The sequence below is a fragment of the Psammomys obesus genome, unplaced genomic scaffold, assembly GCF_907164565.1.
Source record: "Psammomys obesus unplaced genomic scaffold, mPsaObe1.curated_primary_1811, whole genome shotgun sequence".
NCBI lineage: Eukaryota > Metazoa > Chordata > Mammalia > Rodentia > Muridae > Psammomys > Psammomys obesus.
The window spans coordinates 26119137-26140769 of record NW_026595981.1 but is presented as its reverse complement, the minus strand read 5'-3'; the positions used below and the strand labels follow the sequence as shown (position 1 = coordinate 26140769).

The following is a 21633-nucleotide window of genomic DNA, read 5'->3' as shown; positions in this document are numbered from 1 at the left end:
TTGTAAGATAAGCCTCATACATATATGGAGGTGAAAATAATAAGAAAGGTCAAACTCTTTGTAGCCATGTGTTTAAGAGTTTATTTCCAATAAATAAATAAACAAACTTAAAAAAAAGAGTTTATTTCCTCCAAGGTTATGGACTCCTTGTTATGCCTTGCTTTATAGGTGGCCTTAAGATAGGCCGTCCTTTTCATTTCGGCTTACCTCCTGCCCTTGCAGTTTCATTTAGATTTTGTTGTTAGAGGCCAGGTCTTATGTAGCCCAGGCTAGCTTTGAACTCGCTATGTAGTCAAGGATGAGCTTGAACTCCTAATCATCCTCCCTCGGGCTCAAGCATGGCTATACCTAGTTTTAGTTTTTGACACTCATTAATATTTACAACCATTAGCCAGGCCGGGTGGCACATGCCTTTAATGCCAGCACTCAGGAAGCAGAGGCAAATGGATCTATGTGAGTTCGAGGTCAGCCTGGGCTCTGTTACACAGAAAAACCATGTCTTGAAAAACCAAACAACAATAAAATTCACAGCTAGTAAGTCACTGCATTGGTTATCTGACCTCCCACCTGGAATGGAAGGCCTGTGAGAAGAGAGTTGTTTATTTATTTATTTTTTTTTCTACCTCTTCAGTAACGCTCTTATGTAACGGGAGGCAAGCCTAGGCTACACAGCGAGCAAGAGTCCAGCCTGGGCTACAAGAAACACTGTCCAAAAGCAACAACAACAAAAACGAAAACAAAAACACTTAAAAGTACTCCAGCTCTACAGTCGTATCTCACGCGACTGCACACTACCATTTGACAAATACAGGATAGGTTTGAACATAAGCAAGAGCAGAAAGAACAAAGACCAGCGAACACCAGTAAGGGTGCGAGCGGACACTCCCCAGCCCCACGAACGCCCAGCCCCGCTGATCTTTCCCTCCGGAAGCGCTTGCGGCGCTCCGGGCCGAGCGCGCATGCGCGTCCCGCAGGGGTCGCTCCGGGCCGTGCGTGAAGCCGGGCGGTGAGGGGAAGGTTCCGCCCCCGAGCCTGCGCAGCGCGTGCGCCTTCGGGATTCCCGTCGGGACGCGTTTGTTCCCTCCCTTCCATCCCACCCCTCCCCACCCCCCCCAACACCCCACCCGGCCGGCTGCGCGCGCCCGGTGGGCGTGGGAGGAGGCGTGGAAGCAGGGAGGGGGCGGGTGTCGCGGGAGGGAAGGAGCGAACCGGAGAGCGTCGTCCCGAGGAGGAGTGAAGGCGGCAAAATGGCGGACCGCTTCTCCCGCTTCAACGAGGACCGAGACTTTCAGGTAAACACGGGCGTCGCCGAGGAGCCCCCCCCCCCCGGAGGGCTCGCAGCGAGCCCCGCGCCGCCTCCCTCCGGGCCCCCCGGCTCTCTTTCCTTCTGCGCTGGGCCCCGCCGTGCAAGCCGGCTCTCCTTCCTGCCCCTCCTGTCTCCAGGGGCCTCCCCGCCTCAGATGAGGCCGCGTCTCCGGCTTCATCCCCGTTCGTCTCGCCCTGAAACTCGGGCTTCCTCCGGTTCGCCTCTGGCTTCTCTGGGCGCTTGGTCGGGGCTGTGCTTGGGCCGGCTCGGGGGGCCTGGGTGGGCGCAGGGCCGGCCCCCGGGGGAGAGGGCTGGGGTTGGGAAGGCTTGGGGCCAGCGGTTTTCAGGCCGGGGCGACCGAACCCTTGGGTTTTGCTCGCCCCGATCATCCTGGGGATCTTCTCCCCTTTTCCTCGCTGTGATAAACAAACCCTTCATCGTCTGTCTAACCTTGTCTTCACCCTTATCAGACGCCTTTTTGTTTAGGCGAGCATTGAGCTTTCTCTGGTATAAATGCTGCTGCTGTTTACAGGCCGTTAACTGGATTGGGAAACAGCAAGGTATAGGACTGTGGACCAGTGTTAAACCTACCTTCGAATCCCACCAGGATTTTTAAGAAGCATAATGATGGCCTTTCCAAGCGTGAGAGAACTCTTGCCTAAACCTTGATTTTTTTTTTTTTTCCTTCCTTTCTTCATTTGCAAATGTTCTGGAAAAGATGTCCTTGCGAAGGCAAGCATTAAGAAAAACAAACAAAACAATCCACAAACAGCAACAAAAGCCGAATTAGAATAATTCTGTTTTTAGCTAAAATTGTTACTGCAGAAATAATTGGAGACTATAAAGGATTTAGTAGCCTTTGGCTATTTCTAGGTAAAATACATCCTCACTTACGAATCACTGCATTACTACCGCATCTCCTGGCAACAGCAATTTGGGTCAAGGGATGAACGTCAGAACTCAAGTTTTTATTCCTTTGAGCATACTCAAAGCAACACAGGAATACTCTAGCTGTGTGTCAGAAGACAATTTGAAGGGTTTGAATTCTTGGAGATGATTGAGTTGGTAAATAGACAACACAGTTTAACAGTATTTAAACCGATACTGTTTAATATTCTTGTGCGGAGAATGCTATGAGAAGTTTTGCAGCAGTAAGGGATTTGGGGGTTGCTGAAAAGCTTTGTGATCATGTGCTCACTGTATAAGCTGCAGCACAACACAGCATCTCAGGGTGTTTTAAGGATGTAATGCAGGTTTACAGAAGTTTGAAGCAGTTTCATTTTGGACCTTTTTTTTTTTCCCCAATAGCAAGCCTTATAAACCCTATAAAGCAAGCATAAAGTGCATGAGCTTTTTTCTTTCTTTATTTTTATTTATTTATTTATTTATTTATTTGTTTGTTTGTTTGTTTGTGGGTTTTGTGAGACAGGGATTCTCTTTGTAGCCTTGGCTGTCCTGGACTCACTTTGGAGTCCAGGCTGGCCTCGAACTCACAGAAATTGCCTCTGTCTTCCTGAGTGCTAGGATTACAGGCATGCACCATCACACCCGGCTGCATGAGCTTTATCAATTTGTTTTTATTAATTTAAAGTTATTTAGGAGACGTGCTGATGGTGAAACCTTCCAATGCTTTTCAGAGAAAAGAATTTCAAGGTGACCTAATAAAATTGAAAACACTGTGAGTAGTTAAGTTCTGAGGAAAAATGGCCCTTAACTCTTTTCAGCAGGCTCAAACAGAATTTTATATGAGGATTGTGAAAACTGGCTATCAGGATGTGTGTGTTGTCACTGAGAAACTGAGCAGGAAGACTTGATGCTTTAGTTGAGTTAATATAAAATCTGATCTTTATGGGCCAGTGAAATGACTCAGCGGGTAAAAAGTCCCTGCCCCATGAGCCTGACAACCTCGGTGTAATCCCAGGAAGGTGGGAGGAGAGAACTGACCCTCACATGTGTCCCCTCACATGATTACACACAAGATAATAACAAATTAAAAATAAATTTTATTAATTAAAAAAGTCACAAAACACCCGATTTTTAGATGCTTGAAAAAGGAAGAAATTAAAAATAAATTTAGGAAATAACAGCCATAGAGGTGGCTCAGGGAGTTAAGGCATTTGCCATCAAATCTGACCACCTTAGTTAGAATTTTGGGATCCACAAGGTGGAAGGAAAGAACCAAATCAGCTCCCAGAAGTTGTCCACTGACACACCCCCCATGAGATAAATATAATAAAAAGTTTTGAAAAACCAAGAACAGGTGCATCTAGTCCTTTGATGTTAGTAATGCATTTTAACTATTTTCTGCACTTGCCCTGACATAACCCACTTACAATTCTGAATGCCCTAGCATTTTCCATAAAGGGTATTGGAAATGGAAAAAAAAAAAAAAATATATATATATATATAGATAGATATATACCTATATCTATCTATCTATATTTTTTTTTCCCTGAAACATCCCACCTTAGTTTCAAATCTGCAGTATAGCCAGGAATTACCTTGGATTTGTAATCCCTTTTCCTCAGCCATCACAGTGCTGAGATTACAGGTGGGGGATTACAGGTGAGCTCTTTCAGGACTTTGTGTGTGGTGCTAGGGAAGCACTTTACCCACTAAGTTAGATCACCAGTTCAGAAATGGAATTCTTTTTGAAAATTACATTTTATTCATATATGTGTGTGTCTATATGCATAGCAGGTTCTCAACTGCTGAGTTACATTCCCAGTCCCTTTTGTAAATTATTATGCTATCATTTGTAAAAATCATTCCTTTAAAAATACTTAAGGGCAGTGGTTTAATAATACGTTCAGTGCCAGAGTATTTGCCTAATATGTGAAGGGCCCTGGATTTGGTCCTCAGCACCATGGTAGTAATAATGTAACAATAAACATAATAAAATGAGAATACTTAAATATATTTATCTCTGGATAATAATTAAAAGATTGTTAATAAAAGAAAAAATATTGATCAACTGTCAGTAATGTCCTTAAAAGCCATTGAAGAGGGTATGAAACATAGTAAGATGCTCTGTGAGTAATATATTTGAAATCTGTTTCAGGTTTAGAGTATTCGGGGTAAATGTAGCCTTTTAAGGTGTTAAGTAGTTGAGCATAGTAGATTGCATTTATATGTCTACTACTTGGGAGGCAGAGGTAGAAAGATTGTGAGTTTTAGATCAACCAGGGATTAAAAAAAAAAAAAGAAGTCAAGGCCAGTTCTGGTGGTGTGCTTCCGTAATACTAGAATGATGGAAGTAGAGGTAGGAAAATTAGGATTTCCTAATTTTGTCCTAGTTAGTTTAGGGCCAGCCTGCGTGTATGTGAGAAGCTGTCTGAAAAATTGCATAAGGTTCAGCTAGTAAAGGCACTTTCTGCCAAGCCTGATCACTTGAATTTGAACCCCAGGACCCACATGTTAGAATAACTGACACCACATGATGTCCTCTGACGAGCTCCGCATGTGTGCTCCCACACACAAACACACAAATCAAATTAAAATGTTAAGAAATGAGGGAAAAAAAGCATTATTCTTGAGGTGTTGTGAACATTATCTCAGTCTTGACAATAATCTCTGAGGTAGCTGCTGTCCATTTTTAAATGAAATATGGCTTACAAAGTTCAGTAGCTTGGTTAATACATCTCTTACATCATAGAGTTGATTCTACGTGGCTTTTCCAATTTTTTAAATTGACTTTTTTTGGTTTTTCAAGACAGTTTCTCTGTGTAGCCTTGGCTGTCGTAGACTCCCTTTGTAGACCAGGCTGGCCTCGAAGTCAGCCTGCCTCTATCTCCAGAATGCTGGGATTAAAGGTGTGTGTCACCACCTCCTGGCAAGAATAACTTTTTAAAAGATTATGTTTTTATTTTTTCAAAATGATGTGTATATGTGCTGTTTGAGTACAGTGCCTGTGGATGCCAGAAAAGGGTGACGGTGGAGTTAGAGGCTGTTGTGAGCTGCACCCAATAGTATCCTCACATGGGTGTCCCCACAATTTTGGGTCCTCTGCAAGAGTTCTGTATATTCTTACTACCAAGTCATCTCCCTAACCTTTTCCACTTTTTAATTACTTATTGAGGGGTGGGGGCAAGTGGGCACGCTGGCCAAAGTGCATGTGTGAAGGTCAGGTCAGATCACTATACACACCTTGATGAGAACTTTCAGGATTGAAGTTAACTAAGCAGGCTTGTATGGCAAGTGCCTCTACTTGCTGAACCATCTTGCTACCTGATGTTTTGACTCCTGAGCCTGTATTCAAGATTGTTTTTTCCACTAGCACTACTCTCTGTGCATTTATCTATCTATCTATCTATCTATCTATCTATTTATTTATCTATCTATCTATTTATTTATTTTAAAGATTGGGGCTGCTCACATAGCTCAGGCTGGCTTCACACTCACTAGTTGAGAAACATTGAACTTCTAATCCTTCTGCCTCTACCTGTCAAATGCTAGGATTGTAGGCATATGCCACCATGCCCACTTAATACTGTAGTTCTGGACTGAACTCTGGGCCTTATATGAGCAAGACTTATACTACCAGCTGAGCTATCACTAGCCTGAAATCTATATTTTACACACGTATAATTGAATCATGAATTGTGGAAGGTAGATTTGTAGGTCACACAGTTTCAGCTTTTCTCTGTTCTGTTTTGTCCAGATTTGTATCTTGTTTTTCAAGGGCTTCTGGGCTAGCTTCTGATAGTGCTAAATTTCACTGCCATAAAGGATACATTGTGTTCAGTTTTAGGCTTTTTCCTCTATTCTCCCATTGGCTGTATTTCCCAGCACCCGATCTCTCTCTCTCTCTCTCTCTCTGTGTTTGTCTCTCTCTGTCTCTCTGTCTCTGTCTCTCTTTTCCCCTGGATCAGGGCCTGGGTCTCGAGTAGCATAAGCTGCTCTCAAATACTGTGTAGCCCAGGATGGCCTTGAACTCCTAATCCCCTGCCTGTGTCTCCAGAGTGCTGGGATTACAGATTGCAGGCATACACCATTACACCCAGTCCCCTTTATTTCATCTTCTGTTTTGAGACAGGGTCTTATAAACTGCCTAGGCTGTCCTCTGACTGTTGTGTTGTCTAGGCAGGTCCTGTTTGACTGTGCAGCCCTCCTCCTGCCTCAGCCTCCAGATGACGGGGACTGCAAGCTTTTATTTAGGGGCTGAATGCAAGGCTTGTGTATGTAGGTGAGTGTTGCGCAACTCAGCGATACTTGAAGCTTTTCAAAGCGGCATTTTATCTTGGAAACCTTTGTAATCTAGAATGATTTTTGTGTGTCTAATAAAGCTTAACGACATCTTTAAAACCTGCCCTCAATTTCTGAGTGAGATAGCACTTATTTCTGCATTTACTAAATAAGACATTTGTTCACAGTTTCAAGTTTTACACAAACTAATAAAAATACATATAATGAAATGTACAATAAGATAATATTCTGGATTTCAAGATTCATTGAAATTCTAGCTGTACATTGATATGCAACTGTTAAAGTGCTGTTGAGCTTAGCATTTTGTGGTTGTGCAGCCTTTAATGGTGATGTGGCTAAATTCTACTGAGCAGATTTCTTTGGTATTTATATCTGAGCGGACTGATGGTTCTTGTTATGTGCATCAGATCTTTAATGAAAAGAGGATTACAACAATAGACAGGAACAGGATTGTGATAAGATAAAGAAACAACTACCTCTTTTCTTTCTTTTTTCTTTTTTTAATAAAGTCAGGGTCTTACTTTGTAGTTGACCTTTCCTTAGAGTCACAGCATTTCCCTTCCCAAGTGCTGGGATTGCAGCATGAGCCGCCCTGTCTGGCTCATAGGCATCAATTTTTAAGATTAGAATGATTTGTTTTTGAGTTTTTTAGAGATAGGATTTCATTATGTAGCCTTGGCTGGCCTGAAACTCACAGAGATCTGCCTCAAGTGGTGGGATTAAAGGTGTGTGTCGTGCCTGTTGAGGATAATTTTTATTAAACAAAAATCTGTGTAATAGATGATTACTAACAGTCACAAATATCCTGATTTTTTTTTTTTTTTTTTTGAAAATCCGAGTACATCCTGGGTTTTCTACGTTGACAAACTGTATATGTATGTGTAGGTGCATGATTAGCGTATGTGTGTGTATACATGTACAGGTATGTCCACGCACATACTGTGTTTGGACAGTGGAGGCCAGAGGTTGATGGTGGGTCATCTTGATTGTCTTAAGCCTTTCTTTTATATATTTATTTTTCGGGGCTATTTTTTTCATTTTAATGTTTGTTTATTTGTGTGTTTGCATGTCTGTGTGTGCGCGTGCATGGGCACCCATATGCCATGTTGTGGGTGTGGAGGTCGGAGGACAATATGTGAGAGTTAGTTCTCTCCACCTTGTTGCTCTCAGGGACCAAACGCACATCGACGGCTTGGGCAGCAAGAGCCTTCACTGGCTGAGCCATCTTGCCAGCTCTTTTGATTCTCTTAGGAACTGAAAATAGTCTGGTGCTGTAGTCTGTATTTCAGTTTGGTCTGATATTTTGCACCTCTCATTCTATGGGCAGTTGGCCTGAGACTGCTAGGAACAGGATGAGACTCATGTGGAAGTCCTTCTGTCCGCAGCTGTCAGCTGTCCCAGTACCAGCGGACAGGAGTAGTTCTGTCCAGGGTGTCCTGAAGGAGTAGGGCCTGAACCCTTCCTTCTCCTCAGTACTGGGATATGGGACCCTGGTGTTTACTAAACAGACCCAGCCTGACTGCCCTTCTCACCAAGCATGGGGAAATACAATGATCATAATAAAAAAGTGATGTTTGCTCAAGGACTTTCTAGAATCTGTTTAAGTGATCACAGTGTTAGATGGCAGTAAGAAAACCATCTGTTAGCTGGCATGGTGGCACACGCCTGTAATCCTACCACTTGGGGAGGCAGATCTCTTGTGAGTTCCAGGCTGGTCTACAAAGAGAGTCAAGGACTGCCAAGGCTACACAGAGAAACCCTGTTTCAGAAACAAAACAACAAAAAAAGCCATCTGTTACTTTTATGTAGTATGTTTATAGGATTCCTTTTTGGGCCTCTCTTCTCTCCTTCCTTCCCCTTTTACTGGGTTTCAAAAATCAAGGGCTTGATCAAGCATCCTACCACCGAGGATGTGACTAGCGTCTTTTGTGAGCCATCTTTGATAACAGAATGGGACTCTGAGAAAAGGTTTACTTGAAAAGAGGGTTTTGGTTTTTGTTTTTTGTTTGTTTGTTTTTTGTTTATTTAGGTGCCGAAACAGGTTCTGTGTGTATGTTTGTGCACGTGTCTGTACTGTGGAGTGGAGTTCCTGTTCTAATGCAAGTGTGCAAGAGATAACAAATGGACAGATCTTATTATTGTTTCTTGTTTTGTTTGTTTGTTTTTTCCCCTTTCAATTGGAAGAAATGCCATAAGCTATAAAAATCAACATCAGCTATGCTTAGGATACTAAAACTTAGATAAAATCATTACTGTTCTCATTCCCAAAGTATGAGAGATAGAAAGGATTTGATTCAGAGATGAAACCAATTTCAAAACACTGATGATGAATTGATATGATTGTTAGTAAATGAAGAACGTTAAGAGTGTGGCCGACAAAAGATTGGCTGAAGGTTCCCTAGAAGTGATTCAAGAAGCAAAGGCATGCTGCTGTCCCTCCCTGTAATCTCAGGACTGTGGAGTGTTCAAGGCAGGTCTTCGTCACAAACTGAGATCTTTTTGTTCTGTTTCAGTGGTTTTTGTTGCTGTTGTTTTCTTTTTCATGGGTTTCTCTGTGTAGCCTTGGCTGTTCTGGACTCACTTTGTAGACCAGCTGGCCTTGAACTCACAGAGCTCCTCCTGCCTCTGCCTTCCTGAGTGCTGGGATCACAGGCATGCATCACAGCCCCCGCCCCGCTGCCCATTTTGTTTTTTAAGGCAGGGTTTTCTCTATGTAGCCCTGGCTATCATTGAACTTGTTTTGTAGATCAGGCTAGCCTTGAACTCAGAGATCAGCCTGCTTCTGATCTGGGATCAAAAATGGGTGCCACAACCACCATTTTATTTTTAAAGGAAAAAAAAAAAAACACAACACAGAGGACACAGGGTATATAATTATGACAGTTTTTTTTTAAACATGGATTATGTAAAGGCCGTATTTCTAATTCCATATGAATAGCAAGGAGAAAGATATTCATAAAAAAGATCTTTTGGTGGGAAAATGAGGTTGGAAGGAACCATGGTTACAAGGCTGCATAGGATTGTACATTTGGTTTGTTTCATTGTAGTATATGAGTCCAAGACTAGATTTGGACAACTGTAGTCTGATCATTATTTCAAGGCTGTCTTTGTACGATCAAAATCAGAGGGAAAAAAAAAAAACCAGATGTTCTTGTATTTTTCTGTGTGTGTGTGAGAGAGAGATTTTTGTTTAGATAAGGCCTTATGTTATCTAGCAGAGTACTTTTGTTGTCTTGTTATAAAATTCTCATTAGAGTACCGTTGAGGGATTCTTTCATTATATTTTCTCAGCTCTGTTCCCTTCCCTTTCTCTTTTCCGTTTTTCTGTATTTTTTTGAGTTAGAGACTTTTCATGTAGCCCAGGCTGGTTCTAAACTTGAAGTCCTCCTTCCCTTGTCACTCGAGTTGAGTGCTAGGACTACAAATACATACTCCACACCTGTTCTTAATGCTGTTATGTTACCAAAATACAACTTTTTCTGAGGCAGGGTCTCACTATATACTTCTAGGCTGGCCTAGTACCATCTGTGTCGACCAGGCTGGTTTCCAACTAACAGAGATCCACCTGTCTCTCTGCCTTTGGGATTAAGGTCTGGTCCTTTTGTTTCTTGAGAAATCATCTCAGCACTAACCCATGTTCTCCTAGAAGTTATTATGTAGCCCAGGTTGGCCTTGACCTCTTGGCAGTCTTTCTTCCTCAGCATACCTACTGCTTGTATTATAATTAGGAGTCTGAAGCCCAGCATGTTGGTGCACATGGTAGGCCGATGGCTGTGAGTTGGAGGTCCAGGACACCCAAGGCTACACTCAAAAAAACAAAACTAAACTAAACAAGAAAAACAACAAAGCAAAACAATAATTATAAGCCTGACTCAAAGAAGAAAAAGATTTTTTTTTATACTGTATCTCACATAGCCTGGGACTGTTTGCCAATAATAACCTGGGACAGCTAATCTTCCACTTCTTAGTTGCTGGGATTCGCATCGTACACCACCATATATCACTTATATGGTGCTGGGGATTGCATCCAGGGCTTCATATGTACTAGGCGAACTTACTCCAGCCGAGTTAACCCTTCAAAATTAAAAGTTTTGACTTAATTATGTATTACTTGTGTGTGTTACGTGTGCTTGTGGGCACATGAATATTACATGCCAATGTGGAGATCAGAAGACCGTTCTTTCCTTCTATCGTGCAGATTCCAGGAATGGAGCTCATCTTGGACTTGACAGCAAGAGCCTTGAACTGTGTTTGGTACTTTTGCTTTCTTGTCTGCAATTACTTCCTTTTTCATGATAGCATTGCCATTTAGACTTACATGAAAGTAGATTTATGGGAATCAGCAAAGGAATTAGAAATGACTACTTCAAATACTGAAAGAAGTCATTGATACTGTAGCAAATACCAGAGGGTGTATTGTTTTTCTTCTGATTAAAAAGGAAATTGACCATTTGACTATGGGATTGTGACCAAATATACTTGCTACATATTGTATTAGTTGGAGCAGAAAGTTGAGAATGCTCAGGCTAAAAATGTTGTGTACTGTACTGTCACACTAGTTTAGTCCGCTTGCTTTTGTCTGTTTGGAGACAGGGTCTCACTATATAGCCCTAATTGGCCTGGAACTTGCCATGTCCACCAGGCTGACCTTCAGCTTCCAGAGATCTGTCTGCCTTTGCCTGCCAGGTTCTGGGATTAAAAGCGTGCATTTCCACACCTGGCCACTGCCCCCCAATTTAAACAAAAAATATATTTTGTTTTGTTTTTGTTTTCTGAGACAGCCCCTCTGTGTAGCCCTGGCTGACTGGAACTTACTCTGTAGACCAGGCTGGCCTTGAACTCAGACATCTGCTTGCCTCTGCCTCCGGAGTGCTGGGATCAAAAAGCCACCTCCCAGTTTCTGTTCACTTTTTAAATAGCAATACATTTTAAGTAGACTAATAAAATTATGCAATTAAAAAGTGCTTAGTTTTCTTTTCTTTTTCTCTTCAAAACAGGGTTTGTGTAGCCTACCATTGTTTGGCTTGGTTTTGTTTTTCACGGATAGGGTTTTTCTTTTTCTTTTTTTAATTTTTTAAAAATTAAAAAAAATTATTGATGTTTTGTCTGTATGTCTATGTGAGGGTGTTGGATCTTGTAGTTACAGACAGTTGTGAGCTGCCATGTGAGTGCTTGGAACTGAACCCAGGTCCTCTGGAAGAGCAGTCATTACTCTTAACCCCTGAGTCATCTCTCCAGCCTCTTAATTGTTTGCTTGTTTTTTTCTTCCTTCTTGAGACATTTTCTTTTCAGTTTCATTGTTTCAGTAATAAAATGTGTTTGTTTGGAATATGTAAATAAGAGACAAACAATAAAGTCTTACTTATTTGGTGACAGAGGAGGATTGGGTTTGTTCATAGATTAAATATGAAGCTATCTTGTATGGTTCTATCTGCTTCATGCCAGGTTTTAAAATTTGAGGTTTAATCAGGTGTGGTGACACATGCATTTAATCCTAGCACTCAGGAAGCAGAGGCAGGTGGATCTTTAAAGAGTCAGGTAGAGACTGTCTTTAAAAAAAAAGACAAGACATTTTTAATTAGTTATTGTTTTTATATGGATGAGTGGGCCATGAGTGTCACGGTATGCTTGTGGAGGTCAGAGGACAACTGTGGTAGTCAGTTCTCTATTAGCACATAGGTTATGGGAATCAAACTTACTGGCTCTCTCCTTCCCTCCCCTCTTTTTTTTTTTTTTCCTTCATCTGTGGATGGTGGAATCAAAGTCATTTTATATTTTTTTTTTTTTTTTTGGGGGGGGTGGTTTTGGGTTTTTTTGAGTCTGGGTTTCTCTTTGTAGCTTTGGCTATTCGTGGCTCACTTTGTAGACCAGGCTGGCCTTGAACTCACAGAGATCTGCCTGCTTCTGCCTCCCTGAGTGCTGGGATCAAAGGTGTGTGCCACCAAGCCTGGCTATAATTTGTTTCTTTTTGAGACAATCGCATGTATCCCAGACTGACCTTGATTTGTGGCCAGGGCTGGCTTTGACTCTCTGGTCTCGCCTTCGCCTCCTAGTGTTGGGATTGCTAGTGTATTCCTTAGGGCCGCTTCGCCTGGCCTGTGTGGGTTAGAGGCTGAGCCCAGACTCTCTCAATATTTGGCAAACACTCTTTTCAGCTGAGTACTGATCTCAAAGCATGAATTTATTTTTGTTGCCACTTCATTACTATAATTTTACTACTGTTATGAATTGTAATGTAAATGCCTGTGGCTTTGTAGCCTCAGACAACCCCTGTGGAAAGGTCATTTGCGCACCCCCGGCCCCCTCCTCCAAAGTGGTTGCAATCCATATGTTGAGAACCACTGCTCAAAGCCATTAGGACAGCCCTCATTAGTGTTTTTAGGGGTGGAGATGGACTGGAGTCGTAGATTGCTGGCTTAGAATGCAAGAGGCCCTGGGTTTGATTTCACCAGAACCATGACACGACATTCATTGCTTTCTTTTATAAAACTGTTGTAACATTAAATATGCATTTATATCTCTGGTACGGAAAAAGGGAACCAGACCAGTTAATTAATATTTGAATTATTCTTTTCTAATGAAGCAGTAGGGCAGAAAAAAATGCAATTAGATATAATTTCCTAGAAGTTTGAACTGCTTTGTCTTATTACAATGACAGTTTGCTTGATTATGCTTACATATAACATTTTAAAAAAAGATTTATTTATTATGTATACAATGTTCTGCCTTCATGTACATCTGCACTCCAGAAAAGGGCACCAGATCTCATTATAGATGGTTGTGAGCCACCATGTGGATGCTGGGAATTAAACTCGGGACCTCTGGAAGGTCCTGTGCTCTTAACTTCTGAGACATTGCTCCAGCCCTACATAAAACATTTTAAGGGTACATTTTTTTTCAGCAGACTCATCTGCAAAAAATAGTGCTGCCAACTCAAACAGTATGATACAATTTTTTTGTACATTATTCTTTTATGACATTTTGTCTTATATTTTGAACAGTTTCGCCATGTAGCCCTGTCTCTGCTTCCTGGTATTACAGATGTGCTCCATCATGCTTAGCTATGATTTACTTTCTAGAGCATTAAAAAAGAAAAGAAAAGAAATAGAACTAGAAAGATGGTTCAGTGGTTAAGAGCATGTTTTGCTTTTGCAGAGTACCCAACTTCAGTTCCCAGCACCCACACGAGGCAGCGCACAACTCCAAGAAGATGGAGTACCTCTGACCTCCTGAGCTCCTGCCCTCACATACAAGCACACATACATAAGAAGTAAACATAATGAAAATTGTTAAAAAAAAAAAAAAAAAAAAAAAAGGTGCAGTTGATGAAAGTAAAAGGGCACAGCTCATTGTCTTCCTGATGCAGTCAGTTTAAACATGGATGTCACAAGTGGCTGATAATGTTTTTTAGTTAATATAGATTCAGAATTAATTAGTTAATTAATTAGTTAATATAGGTTCAGAATTCTAGATTGTCATTTTGTTTTTTTTTAATTTTCAGGGTTTATGATTGAATGCAGGGTCTCTCTTGCATTCTGGGCAAATACTTTCTCTCTAAGCAGCATCTCTAGCCCCCAGACACAGACTCTTTTAAACTCTATTATATATTTGTTAAATTTGTTGGAATGTTTTGCTTGTATGTGTGTATGTGTCCTCTATGCATGTCTAGTACCTAAGGAGGCCAAAAGCAGATGCTGGATCCCTGGAACTGGAATTGCAGATGGCTGTCTGCCATGTGGGTGCTGAGAACTGAACCCAGATTCTCTGCTAGAGCAGCCAGAGCTCTTAAGTGCTGAGCTCTCCTTCCAGGCTCCCAGTCATAGGCTGTTTTAATGTGTGTGGATGTATTGTCTGCATGTGTACCTGTATACCACATGGGTGGTTGTTGCCCTTAGGTTCCCTGGGACTGGAACAGATGGTTTTGAGCTAGCATGTCGGGGAAGGGAATTAAACATGGGTCCTGGAAGAGCAACTAGTACTCTTAACCACTGAGCCATTTCTCCAGCCCAATACATAGACTCTTAAGGTTTGATTTTGTTTTGTTTGCCTGCCTTCCTTTCTTTTTCTTATTTTCCTGTGCTGGTGGTTGATCTTGTGTGTATTAGCCAACTTTTTGTTTGTTGGTTGGTTTTGGTTTTTCAAGACAGGGTTTCTCTGTGTAACAATCCTGGCTGTCCTGGAACTTGCTTTGAGGACCAGGCTGGTCTTAAACTCAGAGATCTGCCTGCCTCTGCCTTCCTAGTTCTTGGATCCAAAGCATGTGCCAGGCCTGCTAGAACTATACCTCTAACTGCTAGTGAAGATTCTGTGTTTGCACGTGTAGGCTCACATGACATAGCTTACATGTGATCATGTGGTCAGAGGATGACTTTATGGAGTTCTCTCCATCTTTACATGGCTTCTAGGGATCTAACTCAGGTCATCAGGTTTGTATCCTTGGGCAGCAAGACTTACTCTGAGCCATCTTTCCTATCCTGAAGTGTTTTTGTGGGTGAGTGCATACCTCCCATCCCCCATGAATGAGCCTAGGACTGAATGTGTGCTGAAAAGGAGTTCTACCACTGAGTTGTGTCCTTTGGTGGCATTAAAAAAAAAAATAATTTATATTTATTTATTTGCAGGTATGTGGGTATGTGTGTTCCATGGAACACATGTGGCTGTCAGAGGATAGCTTGATTGAAGTAGCTTCAACAATGTGGGTGCCAGGAATCAGACTCAGGTGACCAGGCTTAGTGGCATGTGCCTTTTCAGTGCTGAACCCTCTCACTGGGCCTAATGGGTTTTTGTTTTGTTTTGTTTTGTTTTGTTTTAAAGGAGGCTCAATTTGTAGTATAGTTTTGGTTTTTCTACTGAAAATAAAAATAACTTGTAGTTGGTTAGATTATCTGTTACTTTGCTTTTAATTACTTTTGAAAATAATTGCATGTTTTTCCCCCCCAGGGTAATCACTTTGATCAGTATGAAGAAGGACACTTGGAGATTGAACAAGCATCCCTTGACAAGCCTATAGAATCGGTAAGATGACCCGTGCTTATTTTGGGTCTTAGCCCCTTAGTTAGGTAGAGCTTGTGTGACACTTGATGTGAGTGAAGTTAAACTTTCATAGAGCTGATAGTGCAGTTTAGAGCATTTTCTTGCATGCCCTAGAATAATCAGGTGTGAATAATCAGACTTTCGGGTGTGAGTTAATAATGTTGGAAAATCAGTGTTAAACATGGAGGGGAAAAAGTTAGGATTTAATGGAAAAAATGTCATTTTGGCCCATATTAATCTTTGATAAAAGATAGAAAGCTATATCTAGTGTTTTTGTAAATTGAGTAAAGGAGTAAAATGTATTTTGATCCTTTGATACCATTTCTGGGCAACACGATGTGTGAGATGTTCCAGTGGAGACAGTTAAGAGAGTAGCAAACTGTCCAGCCCTTGAAGCTTGTCTCTATAGCTTAAGGAATGGCTGCTGGTTTTTGTTTTTTTGTTTTTTGGTTGTTGTTGTTTGTTTGTTTTTAGGTCTTTTCGTACTTCCTACTTAGTCTATGACATTAATGATACTAAGCCATACAACAAGGAGATTTTCTCTGTCTTAATTTTAAAAAGTCTTGGGCCTGGTGGTGGTGGTGATGATACACGCCTTTAATCCCAGCACTCAGGAGGCAGAGGCAGGCAGATCTCTGTGAGTTGGAGGCCAGCCTGGTCTACAGAGCAAGTTCAGAACAGCCAGGGCTATTCAGAGAAACCCTGTATCGAAAAACACAAACAAAAAGTCCTAAGTTTTGAACATTGAGAAGTTATTTTAAAATAACTGTCCTTTGTTAAAGTAGCTAAGCTTGTTATTGTCAGTATTTAAAATTTGCGCTTACACATACATATTTAAAAAGACTTCATTGAGGCATTGGTAAAACAATGGATAAGAAGTCAGAAAGGGAATCCTGATTTTAATATCAGTCAAGATAGGCCCCCCTCCCTTTAAAAACACTAGCTTCCTTCTGTGAAATAGCAAGGCAGTTTAGAAAGTATAGAGAATTTAGCTTTTGTTTTCAAAGCTATGTCATAGTAAAGGATCAACATATATTTATATTCCTAATTAGGTTGCTGTTGTGTGTGTTTGTATGTGTGTTTAGATGTTTACAGAAATTTACACAACTTGGGGTGTTCGACATTTTTCTTCCACAGCAGTTGGCCCATATTAGCTAAGCAGCCATGATCTGGTTTGTATTGCACGGTCTGCCTTTTTTTAATTTCTCTCTAGGGTTTCTTTCTCCCCTACCTCCCCTTCTTATTTCTGTCTTTCTGGTCCAGTGAACACTGCATATAGTATACTTTCTGTCTTAATGTGCTGGCATGATGCTAGACTAGGCATGGCAGTAATTGATGACGCATGTGATAATGCTGCAGAGGGAGAGTTCATATCTGATAATGTGCTGAAAGTCCAGTCTTGTGTTTTAACATGAGATTAAAATGCCAAGCCCACTTTGCTAAGTTAATGCTTACCAAGGTATGTGCCTTGTTCTGTATTGGATAGTATCATCAGGTAGAATTTTATGATGAAATCCATCAAGATACATGGAATATACTTAAGTAATTTAGTTTTATATTTTAATTTAAAAATATTTCTTTACATCAGAGTTTTAAGAACAAACCACCAGTAACAACTCCCCAGTATCATTTCTATTCATTACCTTGACTTGTTAGTATCAGGAAGTTCAATTAGCCTGAACCAGTAGCCTGCCTCATTGTTAGTGTACTCAGTACTTTTTTAAAGCATTGACATTAGCACTTTTAAATTCTGTGTAGGTCCACATTATATATATATTTAAATCCATCCCTATGACTTGAGACTAATGATACTGTTTCCTCACAGTGCCCAGGATTTTATTCTTGGACATGTCGTATTCGTAAGCAAAGCACTGTGAAAAGACAGTCTGCTTGTGTAATCATTGCCGAGTAATCTCAGTGAGTAAGAGTAGAATCGGCTTAAGTCTTGTTTGTTAGATAATGTTAATCTTCTCCATGTAAAATAACAGATGATACTGTGCTCAGACCAGATCTTTACCTTTTAGAATAAATATGTGGTCAGAGATGTATATTATTAAGTTATACTTCTAATGAAAAATTATTTCTGGAATCTATAAACATGCATTAATTGTGAACTGGTAGTGTAAATAATAGTAGGAAGACCTTTGTAGGATGCATTGTGTTAGATAGGACTTGATAAAAGAAAAATGGGACCCAGAAAACAAAGAGCTTTATTTCTATTACCTAATGATTTAGAAATAAAATTTGAAGTTTTAAAAGAACTCCTACATGATTGATAGATAGTGTTCCTTCTCATCCAAAGACAGAGTCCCCTATCTGAATGCCCAGCAGATAGTAAGTATATATTTAGTTATCGGGCTGGCTGGCTATCTTGAGCTGTTTTGTTCTAAGGGGGAATGTTGCTTTTGACACAGGAAGAGCCTCTGCTGAATTAAGATCTTTCTCTGCAGCAATATCTTGAGAGGTGCTGACTGTTTTGCTACAGCATGCAACTCAAAAGTGGCTGGGAATACATAGCTTTGGGAGTCTACAGATCATTGCAGGTGCTCAAGTGTAGTCATTTAAATACATAAGAAAGGTAATCCACAGTGGCTGATAACCGTGGAGGTCTGCACAGGTTTGTGCCAAGAATATGCCTTTATGAAGGTCTATTATGAGTTCAGGATTAAGCCTGTTTGTTTCATAATTGAGCATATTTGATACAAACCAGCAAAATGCGGAAGAAGATTCAAAGATGTTAATGAATTATACATTAAGCAAACTTCTGAAGTCTGGATTTGTTAGTGAGGTGGTATAGTTATTAAATTTCAGCAGGCAAATGTTAAAAATAAAATCTAAGATTCATTTGATGATATTTGCTATAAAGTTTTATTTTTCTTTATTTCAACCAATAAGATACCATTCTGGTCAAGAGTAAAACATTTTCTAAGAAAATTATATTAGAATTGGCAGATAACTTGATTATCTAAATTACTGTGAGAGAACAAAAGAAAACATTTTTTTCCTTACGATGAACAACTTTTTTAGTTTCAGCTTTAAAAGTTGTTAGTTTATGAGATTTTTGAAGTGTAGGCCACAATTATGACCTCCATATGTTTAAGATATTTGCAAAACTAAATGTAATCTAAAAGCTATAGCCCAATTTCAGATTCTGTTATAAGAATCAGTTGGTACAATTTAGGATATACAATTTTTATGACCTTTATCTTAGTATGAAGATGATAAAACAGATGGGATAATTAAGTTGGGCAAAAGACAAAATGCCTGCATCACAGACTTGGAAAAATTCTGTCATTGGTACAGTTGGAAGTACAACTTTTCACCAGCCATTAGTTACTTCTCATTCTACCTGACTAAAAAAAATCCTGACTTTAAGTAGTTGTCAGGTTGAGTGGGTTTTAAAAATTAGTGTTAAGTTTTTAAACTATTTAGTTCCCAACGTTTTGTTTATTTGTTAGGGATTTAGTAGTACGTGTATAACTGGAATTTTGTTATGTTGCATATTTGTTTAGATCTGTGGACTCCACTAGTTCCAAAATGTAACTCTGTGAGACTGCTAATTGACTCTGAGCAGGGACCGTATGTGGATTGCACAATGAACAGTGCGCTTCTTGGAGCTGAATGGTGTAGCATTACTATATGGCTTTTCTCTCCAGTCTTCATTTGTCATCTGTAGTGAGCTATAGATGTTTTTTTCGGTTCGGGGAAGTTTTACAAATTTGTTCTTTGCATGGGTTCACCTGGTAGCGTTGGTTCTTGCTTACAGAGTCTCTAATACACAATCAGCAAAACTTACAACCCACTCAAGAGACTTTACCAGTTTTGTCCTGATGAAAATGGGCTAAATTATATAAATTGAATGTGTGCTGTCAACTAAAAGAAAATTGAGTGTGGGATTAATATTCATCTAACCACTGATGTATCTGAAGTGGTTTTCTCCTGAGATAGGAGATTCTGTTGTCTAGTATCAAAACTTGTAGCCAGCTCTTGCTGTTGCCAAATGGTCCTGGTTACTGTGGTGGTACATAGTTACATGGAGCAGAGAGCTGTTCTTGGGAAGGTTTGTGCTTTCTGTGTAATAATAGAGAAAAAGATTAAGGACTGTCTAAAATAGTTAATGAGGTTTTTGTTTGCTTTTTTTACCTTGGTATTACATTTTCAACATATTGGTGGTTACTTACAAAGCACTTATTGCTTTTGAAGATCTTCCCATTTGAAAACTTTCATATAATAAACAGGAACACATGTTGCTAGTACAGAATTTTAATTTACTCTTTAATTTTAGAAATAAAAAAACCAGAACAAGTCAATTGAGGTAAACTTGCCGCCTTCCCCCCACACACACACACACAAAAAGATTTTCAGCTCAGTTTCGTTTGAATACAGTAGGACTTCATTTTCAGCAGAAGAACATAGCTGCCATTTTGAACCTCAACTCTGGAAACTCTGAATCAGGTAGAAAATTGTTTTTGTGTATTCCCCTTAAGAGAAATTCATTTGCCTTATTTCTTAGCTTAAAATAGAAATTCCTTGTAATTCTTATATATACATTTAAATTGTAAACAGCCTGGCCAGTTACCACCACAAATCTTTGGTTTTGTTTTTTAGATTTATTTATTTATTATTTATACAGTGTTCTGCCTGAATGTATGCCTGCATACCAGAAGAGAGCACCCGATCTCACTGTAGATGGTTATGAGCTACCATGTGGTTGCTAGGAATTAAATTCAGGACCTTTGGAAGAACAGCCAGTGTTCTTAACCCCTGAGCCATCTCTCCAGCCCCTACAAATCTTTGTTAATTGTAAATTACATTGTTTGAAAAGACTAAAAGACTAAATTGTTTCTATGAAACAATTTAAAACTCAAATTATATGTATTTGTAGATGATACTAGCTTTTTTCTCTCTCTCTTTTTCTTTTTTCCCCCAGGGACTCCCTGTTGTCCAGTTTGACTTAGATGCCAGTATGTAGCCTAAGATGGCTTTGAACTCATGGCTATCCTGGTTTAACCTCCCAAGTTCTGGGATTTTAGGTGTGAACCATCATTCCTGGCTATTTTGTTGTTTGTTGAGACACTTTCGTAGAGACTTTACTAGCTTCAGGCCTTGAGGATGACCTTGGGTCTCTGATCTCTTCCTCTACCTCTCAGTGCTGAGATCATAGGCAATGATACTAAGCCCACAGCCTTTTTTTTTTTTTTGGCTCGCTCGCCTCTCCCTCCCTCCCTCCCTCCCTCCCTCCCTCCCTCCCTCCTTCCTTCCTTCCTTCCTTCCTTCTTTCCTTCCTTTTGAAAGATCTTTTGTTCTTTTGCTCTCTGGCTGTTCAGGAGCTCACTAGATTAGGCTGTTCTCAAACTCACAGAGATCCACCTGCTGGAGTTAAAGGGGTGAGCCACCATGCCTGTCTTTCTTTTACTCTTTTCTAAGTCTAATTCAAACTGTCATCATGGAACTCATTATGAAGACTAGGTTGGCTTTTTTTTTTTTTTTTTTTTTTTTTTCTTTTCTTCTCAAGTGCTGGAATTGCAGGCATGTGCCACTATGCCTGACCTTATATATTTTACTTTTATTACTTAAATAAAATATTTTTGTGATTATTGTAGTGACAAAAATAGTACAGAGTTGCTGGGTGTTTTTTGTTTTTGTTGTGTTTTTTAAGATTTGTTTATTCTGCCTGCATGTATACCTGCATGCCAGAAGATGGCACCATATCTCATTACAGATGGTAGTGAGCCACCATGTGGTTGCTGGGAATTGAACTCAGGACCTCTGGAAGAGCAGCCAGTGCTCTTAACTGCTGAGCCATCTCTCCAACCTGAGTTTCTGATTTTTTTACAAGATATTTTTCCAATAGTAAACAATTTTAGAATTATATTTAATGCTTATTTTCTGTATTCGTCATGATTACTTGTTTGGTTTTGTTTGTTTGTTTGTTTGTTTAGAGACAGGGTTTCTCTGTGTAGCCTTGGCTTTGTAGACCAGGTTGGCCTTGAACTCACAAATATCCACCTGCCTCTGCCTTCCTGAATGCTGGGATTACAGGCTTGTGCCACCACGGCTGGCTGGAAATTTAAGTTTTTAGTCAGTCT

The 21633-nt window shown here is 40.2% G+C and overlaps 1 protein-coding gene across 3 annotated transcripts in view; it reads left to right on the top strand.

Annotated features, from left to right (window-relative positions):
- Nucleotides 1-1221: 1221 nt before the first annotated feature.
- Gpatch8 (G-patch domain containing 8) overlaps nt 1222-21633 on the top strand; it is a 76446-nt gene continuing 56034 nt past the window's right edge. For 2 of the 3 annotated variants that reach the window (XM_055619482.1, XM_055619483.1), the window contains exon 1: nt 15486-15526. Coding sequence is in view for 1 of the 3 variants with exons in the window: in XM_055619481.1 (XP_055475456.1) it covers nt 1248-1292; nt 15452-15526 (120 nt within the window). In the remaining 2 variants the exon portion in view is untranslated. Of the gene's footprint in view, nt 1293-15451; nt 15527-21633 lie in introns of those variants that run through there. The other variant, XM_055619481.1, reaches the window with a different exon arrangement.